This window comes from Thamnophis sirtalis, unplaced genomic scaffold (genome assembly GCF_051295495.1).
Source record: "Thamnophis sirtalis isolate CommonGarterSnake01/CBP01778 unplaced genomic scaffold, rThaSir2_p1.2 scaffold_13, whole genome shotgun sequence".
In the NCBI taxonomy this organism is placed as follows: Eukaryota; Metazoa; Chordata; class Lepidosauria; order Squamata; family Natricidae; genus Thamnophis; species Thamnophis sirtalis.
In genome coordinates, this window is record NW_028261393.1 from 40,038,247 (window position 1) to 40,052,617 (window position 14,371).

Below are 14,371 nucleotides of genomic sequence, written 5' to 3' on the forward strand. Positions count from 1 at the left end.
CAAGAAAGCCCGAAGCTTCTGAGAGTTCAGGGTGAAAACACAAAAGATTCAGGGTGAGATTTGGTTATCTCACGAGCATCAGAAGCTGTTTAGAAAGAACATAGCAGATTGAATCGTAGAACATAGAAGCAGAAGGTTGGAAGGGACTTCCTAGTCCAACTTCCTGTTCAGGAGCAGGAGGCTTACAGCCATCACACTCAAATGGCTGTGCAGTGATCCTGCATTAACCCCGCCATTCTGGGCCCAACGTTTGGGAAGCCAGGCTCTGCCTGTCACAAGCGAGGACTAAGTGTGAGTGATGGAGGAGTAACACCTTCTTAAAAAACCTTGGCTAGGCTCTGCCTGTCACAAGCGAGGACTAAGTGTGAGTGATGGAGGAGTAACACCTTCTTAAAAAACCTTGGTCCAGTTGGCGCGGCTGAGAGCACCTTGTAAGGGCCCCTTTCCAGGGTTACAGGAGAAGACGGTCAAGGATTTTGAAGGCAGAAGAGGGCTCTACACCCCAACGGCAGATCAAGCGGCAGAGCCATCTTCTAGGAGAAGGGAAACTCTGATTGCAAGCCTCCACTGCCTTGTGGCTCTATCCACTACTGGAAAAGGCTTCAGGAGTCAACCTCCAGGCAAAATCCAGAGATAGAGTCCCAGAAGCAGTTTGTGACTGTGTACAACCACGTTCTGGTAACTCCTGCGATGCAACTGGAACAATCGGCTGTGCAGTTCCATTGGACTATTTCAGCCACGTGGAGAGGGGGGATCTGCTGCTTGGGTAACAGTCTATCCCCCATATTAATCTACCCAGGCCTCGTGCTCTGGAGAGGACACTCCAGCTTTGACCTCTTTCCAGAACACCATAGTCTTTTGAGACTGAAGGATGCCAATGCAATGATCCTGCATCAAGAAGGGGGTTCTGCCAGATGACCTCTGAGGTCACCATCAACCCTATGACATGACATTTAAGGGCAGTTGAACAGCATCGAGCATGACAGCTTAGTGAAGTCAGACAACAAACTCTAGTTAACACCAAGCAACACTATTCAACAAAAATGCATACTGTTTGTTCATATAATCCTATCTGTTACTTGCACAATATCTAAACTTAGCTCTCTGCTAGTCAGTTTCAAGTCTCCCCAGGTCAATCTGAGTTCTTTCTATAACTTTTAAGCGACCGCTGAAATTGTCTCTGGTTAGGGTCAATGTTGCTTTTCATTTTCTTTGCTGGTAGTGCAAATAGTCCTCATCTAACAACATTTCATTTAGGGACTATTTGAAGTTACAATGGTGCTAAAAAGGGGACTTACGACCATTTTTCACACTTACAACCATTGCAGCCTCCCCATAGCCAAGCAAAGGGAAGCCAGATTCACTTAACAACCATGTGACTCATTTAACAACTGCAGTGGTTCAATTAACAATTGAGGCAAGAAAGGTTGTAAAATGGACCAAAACTCAACAAATGTTTCCCTTAGCAACAGAAGTCTCAGGCTCAATTGTGGCCATAAGGACTACCTGTAGATTTTTACCATGCATTCAGTTTCTTGTTATTACTAACAATGTATTTTTTTTCTGGCTTTAGCAAATGTATTTGATTTGTTTCAAAGAGCTTGGGCCTTCGTGGCAAACATTAAGAAAAACAAAAGCATTATGCTGTTATTATGTATTGCACAGTAAGGTAAATAGAGTCACCTAAAGTCTGGTTTCTAAAATATACATCAGCAGGAAGTTCTGCAAAACAGATTAGAGGGTGAAAAAGGGGAAGTAACAAATTAAATCATTTACCTATGTTATTTTTAAGGCTGGTTCCCCCCCCCCTTTTTTTTGCTTGTTTTTAAACATTTATAAATAACAATGTAGCACAGATTTTGTTACTAAGCTCAAAAAAATTACATTTCTTTTTTAGTATCATGAAAACAACTCAATATATTCTGCTCAGTGTCTCTTATTAAGGTTAAATGGAGCATTAATTGTCTATTTTCAGGGATTATCTTAACCTTTCCCCCCAAAAAATGTCTTTGTTTTAAATTTAAAAAAACAATGAGAAAGAATGTTATTCTCCCAATGAAATTGCTAGAAATAATTATCTTTGGAAAGAGTCACTGAAGGTCCAGTAATGGTGCTGGATGAAGGATGCATGCCGTAAAAACATTCTTATCTTCATAAAAGATTTTAAGAAAAACCATGAAGTGCTAGAATTATAGGGGGGTGACTAACTATGGATTATGGTAACAACCCACCATTGTCTTAATTTTGTAGATGAGCTTCCTGGCACCTGGAATTCATCAACATCTGAGGGTCCCATCAATGAGCTTTATTAATGGGCTTCCAGTTTGCTAGTAGCATTATCTACACCAGTGGCAGAACCATCTTTGACTCTCTTGAATCTGTTGGATTTCAACTCCCATCAGTCTTCTCCTCCCACGTTATGACTGTATGACTGTAATTTTGTTGCTTGCACCCTAATATGATTATTTGTACCCTATGGCTATCATTAAGTGTTGTACCTTAGGATTCTTGATGAATGTATCTTGTCTTTTTATGTCCACTAAGAGCATCTGCACCAAAGACAAATTCCTTGTGTGTCCAATCACACTTGGACAATAAAGAATTCTATTCTATTCTTAAACAGGACCAATGCCAAGCAATTATGGGATCGGTAGTCTCAAAACTCAATCCCCTTGCCTTGTTGCTAAGGCTTGGCCACATCCAGATGTTTGACCTTTGACTCTCAGAATTCCCCCATAGAACCATTACTATCGGAAGTTGCTATCTGCACATCAAGAAATCACCAAAGTTGGATAACTGGTCTCCACCATAAATGCTCCTTTGGCAGAAATGGGGGAAGGGAGGGAGAATTTTCATAAACTTTTTTCAAGAGCATCTATTTTTAGTTCGGATTAATAGACACATCACAATATTCAAAATAATTGAAAAAACTGTCTAGGTCTGTGATGGCAAACCTATGGCATGCAGGCCACAGGTGGCATTCAAAGCCCTCTCTGCGGGCACGCAAGCCATTGCCCCAGCTCAGCTCCTCTGCGCATGCACATGTGGCTCCCGCCAGCCAGCTGTTTTTTGGGTCTCTGCTGCGCGGGGGGCAGACGGCAGGGGGCAAGCATTGAATCTTTGGGGTTCAGACCAGAAAAGGTTAGCCATCACTGGTCTAAGTAATCTATGCTGCTCAATTGTCCAGAGCAATGTAATGTAATTTGGCTCACTCTCTGCAAAATCATGATTTCTAGTAAAATAGTAAAACATCACACCATTTAAAGTGAGTAGTCTTATGGAGAGTGGTGAGGACACTTACTCACCAAATTGCAGCAAGGGTGGTGGGGAGTAGCTCTGGTGACCCCAAAAATGAGATTGGAAGGCCACTATCCAGTGTGGGGTGACCAACCTTCTTATATTTCACTGCAGTCTCAATGCCTCCAGACCCCAGAATTTAATCTTCCTGATTTCCCTGCCTTTTTTTGTCCTTGTGTCACTTTCTGTTGTGGCCCGCCAGCAGAGCTGGCAGCAGATTCGGACAGTGAGGAACATGGGCCAGTCCTGGAGTCTGGGGAAGGCTCTGACAAGGGCTCTGTGTCAGGGGCAGAGAGGGGGCCAGAGCCATATGCCAGTTATCAGATGCCTTCAGAGTCAGACATCAGTGAGGCAGATGAACAGCTGGAGCAGGTTCCCAGGGTGCACATACACAGAGTTGTCAGATGAAGGGAGCAGCTAAAGAACAGGGGTCGACTTGGGAGGAAGGCCACAGGTGGACCATGAATGGCCACTCCCAGAGGAAATAAAAGAGCAGTGAAGGGGGAGTGGAGTTTGCAGGAGACAATTAGTTTGTTCAATTGGTTCATGACTCTTTGAGATTCCTTGCCAGGTTTTGCACATATCAGCCTGGCAGCTCTCCAAGCCAGAGAAGGTATGTGACTGTAAATCCTCCCTTGAAAGATTTTACTGGATGTGAATGAGCAGAATTCACAGTAGATTTTAAAAAGGGGGTTTTTTGTTGGGAGCAGGAGTTTGCTTCATGCTCTTGGGAAGCCTCGGTCACAACACTTTCTTCCCAGCCCAGTCCTAATCATGGACAGTTCCACTATCACCAAGTTAAGACTAAAACAAACTCAAAGCTTGTTTAACTTTGTGTCCTTTTCCACAGATCTCCCTTTTGAGTTCTGTTTGGTTTTGTGCACCTGGTAGCAATGATTGAAAGCTGACAAATAACTACACTGAAGATTGGACCAGTGGAAATTATTTTGCCAAACGTGTACGCTCTGGATTTTATACATTCCCCACTGGAAAACAGAAAGGTGACTGAACTTGCAGCTGGTCAAAGTGTAAACGTCCAGTGGCTACCTTACTGAAAGAAAAGCTAGGAAAACTGGATAAAAACAAGCAAGTCCACCTGCTGAACTGAAGAAGCTTCTTGATGTGAAGCGAAACGTTTTCCAAGAAAAAAAATCAAGAAAGGAAGTTGCCTTTGTTTTGGGGACAACCATGACCTGGATGACTGAGAATCTCCATAGACATCTGCCAGCTCTCCTTCCCCAGAGCAATGGAGCACTATTCTGCTTCCCATGATTTTCAATCTTCCAGGTCATGATTGTCCCAAAGCTGTTTTTTCAAAAGGCAACTGGACTTTGTTTTTTCTTTGAAGACCTTTCGCTCCTCATTCAAGAAGCTTCTTCAGAGTTCCTTCTTCAGAACCGAAGAAGCTTCTTGGATGAGAAGCAAAACCTCTTCAAAGAAAACCAAAAGTCCAGTTGCCTTTTGAAAAAGCAGCTCTGGGTATTCCACCTCTTCTGAAACTAATCTTAGCATCTCTTGAGGGTCTCCAAAAGGCTGCTTACAACCGCCACCCACACTGTCATTTTCACCCGGCAAAATGGAGAAATAATTAAACATCAGGCCAGTAATTATGTTAACGGGATTTAAAATTAATTTGAAGTCTGAATGGAAATTAAAATTACAGCTGGTGTTTCACCCTGACCCACTCCCTACATTCTGCTTCCTTCTAGGGAGCACCCCCTCCCCTCACCTACCAGCATAGGCTTTCCAAGCAGAGGGAAGACCTGTGGGAGTGCAAGGCCAGGTATCAGCACCTGGAGCCTCAGCTGGCTGAGATGATCAGCCAGTTCCAGGCTATGATGCAGTCCCACTGGAACGAGGCCCTCTGGCTCTTCACCACCAGCGGAGCTTCCCTCCAGCCTTTGCCCAAAAGCCCCCCATCAGGAGGCTGAAGCAGACCCCAAGTCAGAATTTCTTCCCCCCTTCCCCCCCTCCCCACACAAAAAGACCCCAAAGGGGGAGAGTCTCTGCAGCAACACATATCCGGCCCAGGGGCCATAATTTGAGGACCCCTGATTTAGTGCAATATAAAAAATGCAAATAATTTTTCTGCGGACCCTGTTCTACTCCAACCCCATACTCAAGCAGGAGATCCATTTCAAACAAGTGTCTGTCCAGCCTCTGCTTAAAACTACTCCCCACCAACACAAAAACAGCTGGTAGCATTCAACTCACATTCCTAGGTTCCTCATTTGACTGGGGAAGAGGGGGAGAGAAGCCAGCCCACAGATTGGTCCTGAAAGAGCCTCCCCAGCAGACTCCATTGGCACCAACCTTGTGGTCTTTTAAGAGACCAGAAAAGAGATTTGGATTCTTTCAAGTATTTGAATGCTGGGTTTGTTCTTTCAGCCAGTCTCACCTCTGCTAAGGAGAGACACAGTTGCAAAGCAAAATTTGGCACGGATAAAAAGAAGGGAATGCAAAAAAAGAACTATTGGCTAAAAGAAAAACAGCCGCCTCTATGGATACAAAAGGCCTTTTCCCTCTTTCAAGCAGCCTTGACCATCCTGAGGTTGCCTAGATAGCTGTGGCTGATGGTAGTTGTAGTACAAACCTTGGGCTCCTTTGGTGCTCTGTGAGTTTGCCGGTTTTCTTGCAGAGGTTCGCGTAACCCAGCTGGATAGGAAACATCTGCAAGAAAACCACCAAGCTCGGAGAGCATCAAGAAATCCCCCCTCCCCAGTTTGCAAAAAGATTGGAAAGCTGAAGAACTCCCAAAAGATGAAAATGTGATTAAGAAAATATTAGATTGTGCAGAAACGAGCAGATTAACATTAGCAATTAAAGGAAAGGAAGAATCCAATGATTATAATATATAGGGGTTATTTTATCATCGGTTAAAAGATGAATATGGATAAAATGCATAAAATTAAATAATTTAGGAAGAAAAATGTTATAACAGGAGATATGTTAAGCTGTGACGTAAAAATAAGAATATAAAGAATTTGGTGGTAAGCTATAACTATGAGGACCCCAAAAAAATTTTGTACTCAGACAACACACTGATTAATGAATGATGAAATTTTGTTTTAAAAGGGGGGAAAAAAACATTTACAAAAAAAAAGGATCCCTCCAGTTTAACCCTGAGCTACAAATATTATCTTCTACTGCAGTGGTCTCCAACCTTGGCCACTTTAAGACCTGTGGACTTCAACTCCCAGCTTTGCTGGCTGAGGAACTCTGGGAGTTGAAGTCCACAGGTCTTAAAGTGGCCAAGGTTGGAGACCACTGTTCTACTGGTAGTTCCAACTATCTGGAGGAAGACAGTTCATTACCTGCATCATCGTAACCACGTGGCACGGGTTCAACAAGTAGATGACCGTCCTGGTGGCAAATTTGAATCCCACTTCAAGTCCAAAGGTCAGGCAGAAGGTCACCAGCAAAAGGTTTTTGCCCCAACTTTCCTCCTTGACTCGGGACTGAGCCAAGAGCTCAGCAGCTTCCTGGGTCATGGACCTCCTGATCTTCCGCAAAGAGACCAGGATCTCCAGCACTCCCACCGCGGTGAAGACCAGGCTCTCCAGCAGACGCTGCTCCCAAGGGAGGAAGGCAGCGCACTCGTGGCCCCCGTTGCCTTCGAAGCTGGGGTCCACCCCGCCATACATCCAGTCCATCAGGTTGGAGAAGCTGTAGCGGCTCATGGTCCCTCCCGAGCTGGGAGGCAGCAGGGGCGAGTTAGAGAAGCTCAAAGCCAGGACACCGTTCAGGGGGCGAACCATCAAACAGTCAGGATGCCTTCCTCCACAGACTGCCTGGCCCCTTTGGGGACCCAGGAGAGGCAGAGAGGGCACTGAGAAGACCCCAAGAGCAGAACCTGGTAAGGAAAGAAGCAAAAACACAATTTAGCTAATGAGCCTTCCTTGATCTCCTGCCCCACATCTGGCTAACACCACTTTGGCCAGTTTGTAACCGCCTGGATGACCCCTCCCCTCGCTCCCCCCCCCAAATCCCAGGCCATGCAAGCACCACAAGAACCCCACTAAGGCGGGCTCACCCCCAGCCAGCCAGCTCACAGAAGCAGCTGTCCAAACTCTCTGGCGCTTGCTGGCTGATGAAGTGACTGGGGCGGAGTCTGCCTTTGCACGACGCCCCTGCGAGGGAGGACACTTGGGGAGGGCGGGGGAGAAGGAGCAGAGGGAAAAACCACCTGTGTCATATCTGCGGCAGGGACGGGACAAGGAAGGTCTTCCCCAACTCTCCCTCTCTGGAGGGGGGGAAGAGGGTGAGGGAGGGAACCCCCTCCCCTCCCGTGCCCAGGCTCGCCCTCCCTCCCTCCCCCCCGCGCGCGCTTCCTCTGGCCTCGCCGCCCCCCCAGCCAAGCGGGAATCGGGAATCGGGAACCCACCGCCGCGCTCTGCCTTCCCAGCCCCGTCGAGCTGCAGCCGCGGCGGGGACTAGCCCGCCGCCGCCCGGAACTCAGCAGGGACGCAACAATGTGGCCGCGCCGCCCGCGCCCTGCCTTGGCCCCGCCAGCCGAGCAGCATCCCCCGCCGACGCGCTGGGTTCGGTCGGAGCAGCGGCCGGGGCTCCGGAGATTGGCTGCGCCGGGGCGGCCCGCTCCGCCTTCTCGGAAGGCGGCTCTTTGGGAGGGCTGGAGGCGGCCGCACTTGCGCGGCTGCTCCCGAGGGGAGCGGGGCTGGCTGTGCCCACTCGCCCCACCTTCAACGCGCGGGGCAAGCTGGCAGCTCGGGGAAAGGCAGCCGGGCAGGGATGGCGCTTTCGCCCCCGCGTAGCCCGGCTTGGGGCTGCTGGCAGCGGCGGAGCCAGACTCGCCCGTCGGGTTCCTCGGGGACGGAAAGGGAGAGGAGGGGGAAGTGGGGCCTCCGCTGCACGTGGACATTTCATTTCGATTCCGTTTCTTTTAAGCGTGTTTAAGCCAACAGATGCAAGTGCAAACATGATTTTGAAGACACGAAGTGGATACGAATTAAGAGGAATATTAAGACAGGGACGGTAGGCAACCTGCAGCCTCTTAGGAATGGTGTGAGATCGGCAGGAGACCGTTTAAAGTTAAAGTTTTGAGGGTTTGGGGAGGAAACCACAGAGTCAGGTAACACATTCCAGGCGTTGACCAGTCTGTTGCTGGAGTCTTATTTTCTGCAATTGAGTTTGCTGTGGTTTACATTCAGTTTGTATCTATTGTGTGCTTGTGTATTGTTGTCGTTGAAGTTGAAGTAGTTGTTGACTGGTAGGATATTATAGCAGATAATTTTGTGTATTACGCTTAAGTCCCACCACAGGCAGCATAGTTCTAAGTTGTCCAGGCCCAAAATATCAAGCCTGGTGGTGTAGGGCAGTAATGGCTAATCTTTTTTGTCGTTGGGTGCCGAAAGTACACCCGTACCCATAATGCAATGTGAGTGTGACACACACATACCATGAGCCCAATTCCCTGCACATGTGCTCACAACCACCACCACCCCGGCACCTCCCCACTCCCCCACACATTTTGGGCCTAGTAGGCCTCCCTGCAGCCTCCTGGGAGCAAAAACAGGCTGCAGGGAGAGGCTATGCCGCCACCCCGATGCACTGCACAGACATGAAAATCAACTGGCCAGTGGGAGCTGAGATAGCAATAGCAATAGCAGTTAGACTTATATACCGCTTCATAGGGCTTTCAGCCCTCTCTAAGCGGTTTACAAAGTCAGCATATCACCCCCACAGTCTGGGTCCTCATTTCACCCACAGATGTGGCGATGGCTCTCTTGCCTGCAGAGGGTTCTGCGTGCCACCCACTGTGGCACACGTGCCATATGTTCACCATCTCAGGTGTAGGGTATTCTGTTGCGAGCAGAGGAGTGGAGGACTCTTCTCGTGAAATACCTCCCGACTCGCTCAATTGTATTAATGTCCGATATGCAGTGCAGATTCCAGACAGACGAGCTGTATTCGAGAATTGGTCTAGCAAAGGTTTTGTATGAAATGCAGCAGGCGTGGCGCCCGAGGCTTCTCCTCGCCTTGCTGGTGCCCGCTTTCTGCACGCAGGGACCCTGGGCCATCGGAGGCGGGAAAACGGTGGTGCCGTCGCCCAGGAAACCTACAAGGTGTGGAGGAAGTAACTTTGGTTTACTCCAGCTGAGCTGCAAGTTTTCTGCCTGCAGGGATTGACTTCAGCAAGAGCTGAACACAGCTGAGCGCATAGGCAATACCTTCCTGTGGTAGCTGAGCCCTCTTTTCCCTCTCCAGGGTGCATTAAACATCCCTGGCTGGGGTTAGGTGGAGTAGTCATTTAGCATTATATGCAAGGCAACAGGTCCTTCATCCCAGTCAGAGGCCATAATGGGGGACTTTGGACATGAGCTTAGCTCGGAGATTGCTCTGAAAGAGGATCCCTTTTCTTAAATTTCTTTGTTTCTTTAGTTTGTCAAACATGTACAAGATAACGTATAAATATAAACATGGACATGAACACAGGAAATGGGTACGAATAAATGGGGACAGTAGAACAGGGATGGTAGGCACGCTGGTGCGCTCATGCACACCCCCTTACAGTCCTCTTAGGAAAGGTCCACACTAGACCATTTAAGGTTAAAGATATTGGATGAAAAAGCTGGTCAGAATTGGTCCAATTTGAGAAGATGAATTTACTCATCTCATTCTAATTAAGTCAGATTTCATTCTTCATCAGAATTAAGTTCAGCGCCCAAAGCTGATGGAGGAATGGAGACCACCAGTTTAATCTAATGCAGGAGTGGCAGTTCCTGGGAAATTTGGGTCTCGGTCCACAGGTCTTAAAAGTTCCCAAGGTTGGACACTCCTGGTCTACTGTTTAAGGCACCAGGTTAGAAACTGGGAGACTGTGAGTTCTAGTTCCGCTTTAGGCACAAAGCCAGTTGGGTGTTTCCACCCGTGACTCTCAGCCGTAGGAAGAAGACCGGGGCAAGCCACATTGGAAATCTTGCCTAGGAAATTACAGGAGCATGTCCAGGCAGCTCTCACACTTCCTTGAAGAAGATGATGGATGGATGGACAGACAGATTTTTCACCCATAGGAATTGGCTGCTTAACAATGCGGTGATTGCTGACTAATTGAAATGCCCTCTGACCTTTGCTGCAAAATCATTACCAAGCTGCATTGCTTTCTTTCATGCCAACGAGCAGAAAATCCTTCACTGAAGGTCTGAAAACTCCTTTATGTCAACACAGAAGAACTTGTAGAAACAATCCGTTGCCAGTTAGAGAACATTTTGTGCCTTTTTATTTGTCGTTTGCTTCATCCACTCATTGGAACGATTGAGGATAATAAGCTACTAAAAATGCAAGGGCTTCTCCACTTCTTAAGACCGCTTCGCTTGGATTTTGTCACCCCACCCATTTTTGCTCAGTAGTTAGATCAGTGGTGGGTTTCCATTTTTTTTTACTACTAGTTTGCTCATGCGCTCGCACCCAACACTTCTGCACATGCACAAAAGCGTCTGGGTGGGTGGGCTCAGCCTCCCACCACCACCACTACCAGTTCACCCAATCCGGGCCAAATCGGCAAAACCCCACCTCTAAGTTAGATATTTAGTCTTTCTAACCTTCCACTGTACAAGTAGTCTTTGACTTACAACTGTTCATTTATTGACCGTTCAAAGTTACAAAGGAACTGAGAATAGAATAGAATTCTTTATTGGCCAAGTGGGATTGGACACAATCAAGGAATTTGTCTTTGGTGCAGATGCTCTCAGTCTACATGAAGAAAAATAAAATAGAATACATTCTTCAAGAATCATAAGATGCAACACTTAGAGATAGTCATAAGATACTAATAAGCAATCAAATTGTACTAGGAAACAAATAAACAATATAAATTGTAAAGATACAAGCAACATGGTTATAGGCATAAGTTGGAAGAGATAGACACTAGGAAGGAAGAGAAGATTAATAGTAAAAGTAAAATAGTAAAAGTGACGTTGCAAATTTCTGTTGCTAAGTGAGTCAGTTGTTAAGTGAGTTTTGCCCCATTTTGCCACCTTTCTTGCCACAGGTGTCAAGGGAATCTTTGCAGATGTTAAGTCAGTAACACAGTTGTTAACTGAATTTGGCTTCCCCGTTGAGTTTGCTTGTCAGATGGTCGCAAAAGGGATCATCACCATTAGCCTAGGACACTGCAATCGTCATGAATCAGTTGCCAAGTGTCAGAATTTTGATTGCATGACCACGGGGATGCTGCAATGGTCGTAAGTGTGAAAAATGGCCATAAGTCACTCTTGCTATTTTATTTTTACTATTATCCTTCTCTTCCTTCCTAGTACCTCATTGGTCAATCTCATTGGTCATGTATCTCTTTCCCAGTATTGTGCTAATATTGCAGGCTTTAAGAACATTTCAACAGGCTGTGAGGCCTCTGAAGCATCTTTGCAGCTTCGGATCAAAGGGTAGCAGATTTTCAATTTATTCCCATTCCTTCTACAATAGCCTATAATAAATTCTCCTCTCCAATGTTTCCCAACCCCAGACCACAAAATTAAGCTACCTTCATCTCCACAAAGATAACCAAATCTAGAGAGCCATTTGAGCTAACGACAAAATAACTATATCAGTGTTTCTCAACCTGGGAGTTGAAGTCCGGACATCTTCAAGTTGCCAAGGTTGAGAAACACTGAACTATATTATCAACTTTATCACAAATACATTAAGAGCCAAGATAACTGACATCTTTCCTGATGCTCTAATCTTTGAAGGTCCCCAAGAGTGAATTCTCAAGAACTGCAAGTTAAATAACAAGTGAAAATGTTTGCACTTGAGTACTTCGGAACTATTTGGGGGAGAGCCACTTGTTTGAATAGAGGGACTTGGTGGCTCAGTGGCTAAGACGCTGAGCTTATCGATCAGAAAGACCAGCAGTTCGAATCCCTAGCACCACATAACAAAGTGAGCTCCCATTACTTGTCCCAGCTTCTGCTAACCTAGCAGTTCGAAAGCATGTAATAATGCAAGTAGAGAAATAGGAATCACCTTTGGTGGGAAGGTTACAGCGTTCCATGTGCCTTTGGTGTTGAGTCATGCCGGCCACATGACCACAGAGATGTCTTCGGATAGCGCTGGCTCTTTGGCTTTGAAATGGAGATGAGCACTGCCCCCATGCTTCACTTTGCAGTTATGTTCAGCCAAATGCACATAAAATAAAATTGAGTGGGGATAAAGCAGAGAAGGAAGCAAAGAAGCCGAAACAGAAAGATTTCTCACTTGCTGACTTGGTATCACACTTCCTTCCCGCCTCTGTTTTGGCTTTGCATCTATTTACATAAATCAGCAGATTGAGCCAGATATAAATTATCACCCTCTGGAGTGTAATTCTTTTTTTAGAAGGAAGAAATAGGTACTGATTTAGTAGCTACACCTACCCACTCCTACACAGTGAGAGAGTTGAGCATTAATAACAAACTCTCATTCTGGATCTCTCTTGAGTTTTAAAACGGAATACATTGATCAGTTAATTTCTGAGAAGCCGTTTCGCACAGTGGCTGGCCTTGAAAACACTGGAGCAACCCTTAAATTGATGACCACCTCTGCTGGCCGAGAGTTCATGTGCCTTTTCCACGCTTTTGACCTTACAGCTGTGATGCTGCTAAATTCTGTTCTTACTCTTGGTCTTAAATCTCAGATGGTTGTCTTACTGTGCTATTGGTGAATTAAAGAATCCAAGCCGGTCGACTCTTTTTTAATGAACTAGCTGTACCCTACTTATAATAAGGATAAAGGTAAAGGTTTCCCTCGCACATATGTGCTACTCGTTCCCAACTCTCGGGGGCGGTGCTCATCTCTGTTTCAAAACTGAAGAGCCAGCACTGTCCCAAGATGTCACCATGACTAAACACCAAAGGTGCATGGAAATGGTGGGTTTCGGATCCCGTTCCATCTGGTACTGGAACGGTATCCGGTGCTCCAGGCTTGCTCCAGTATGCCCGTACCGGGGCATACCACCTGCAACCCACCACTGGTGCATGGAACGCTGTTACCTTCCCACCAAAGGTGGTCCCTATTTTACTATTTGCATTTTTTACATGCTTTCAAATTGCTAGGTTGGCAGAAGCTGGGACAGGTAACGGGAGCTCACTCTGTTATGTGGTGCTAGGGATTTGAACTGCTGACCTTTCTGGTTGACAAGCTCAGCATCTTAGCCCCTGAGCCACCACATCCCATAATATTTATAATATATTTCTCTTATTTACACAAGGATCAATTCTGGCACATGGTTGGGCTTCTCTCTTCTGAAGAAAGGAAAAAGTGTTTGCAATTCTACAGAATGGACTGTAAAATGCCCTGGCAAATGTGACAGGTACAACTGTACAGGTTGTCCCTGACTTACAACAGTTCATTTAGTGACCAAAGTTACAAAGGCACTGATAAAAAGGACTTACGACCATTTTTTACACTTATGACCATTGCAGCATCCCTATGGTCATGTGCTCAAAATGTGGACACTGGGCAACTGGCATGGCATGTATTTATGACGGTTGCAGTGTCCCAGAATCACATGATCCCTTTTTGCAACCTTCTGATAAGCAGAGTCAGTGGGGAAGCCAGAGTCAATAGAATAGAATAAGTAGAATAGAGTAGAGTAGAATAAAATAGAGTAGAGTAGAATAGAATAGAACAGAATAGAATAGAATAAAATAAAATAGAGTAGAATAGAATAGAATAAGTAGAATGGAGTAGAGTAGAATAAAGTAGAGTAGAATAGAATAAGTAGAATAGAGTAGAATAAAATAGAGTAGAGTAGAATAGAATAGAATAAGTAGAATAGAGTAAATGGAGTAGAGTACAATAAAATAGAGTAGAATAGAATAGAATAAGTAGAATAGAGTAGAATAAAATAGAGTAGAATAGAACAGAATAGAATAGAATAAGTAGAATGGAGTAGAGTAGAACGGAGTAGAGTAGAATAAAGTAGAGTAGAATAGAATAAGTAGAATAGAGTAGAATAAAATAGAGTAGAGTAGAATAGAATAGAATAAGTAGAATAGAGTAGAGTAGAATGGAGTAGAGTACAATAAAATAGAGTAGAATAGAATAGAATAAGTAGAATAGAGTAGAATAAAATAGAGTG

The 14,371-nt window shown here is 45.6% G+C and overlaps 1 protein-coding gene across 1 annotated transcript in view; it reads right to left on the reverse strand.

Annotated features, from left to right (window-relative positions):
• TMEM164 (transmembrane protein 164) overlaps positions 1-7,902 on the reverse strand; it is a 45,481-nt gene extending 37,579 nt beyond the window's left edge. The window contains exons 1-2 of the mRNA XM_014065897.2: positions 7,682-7,902; positions 6,612-7,150 (exon numbers count right to left, since the gene is read on the reverse strand). Coding sequence (XP_013921372.1) covers positions 6,612-7,055 — 444 coding nt within the window. The 5' untranslated portion in view covers positions 7,056-7,150; positions 7,682-7,902. The remainder of the gene's footprint in view (positions 1-6,611; positions 7,151-7,681) is intronic.
• Between the last annotated feature and the right edge of the window lie 6,469 nt (positions 7,903-14,371).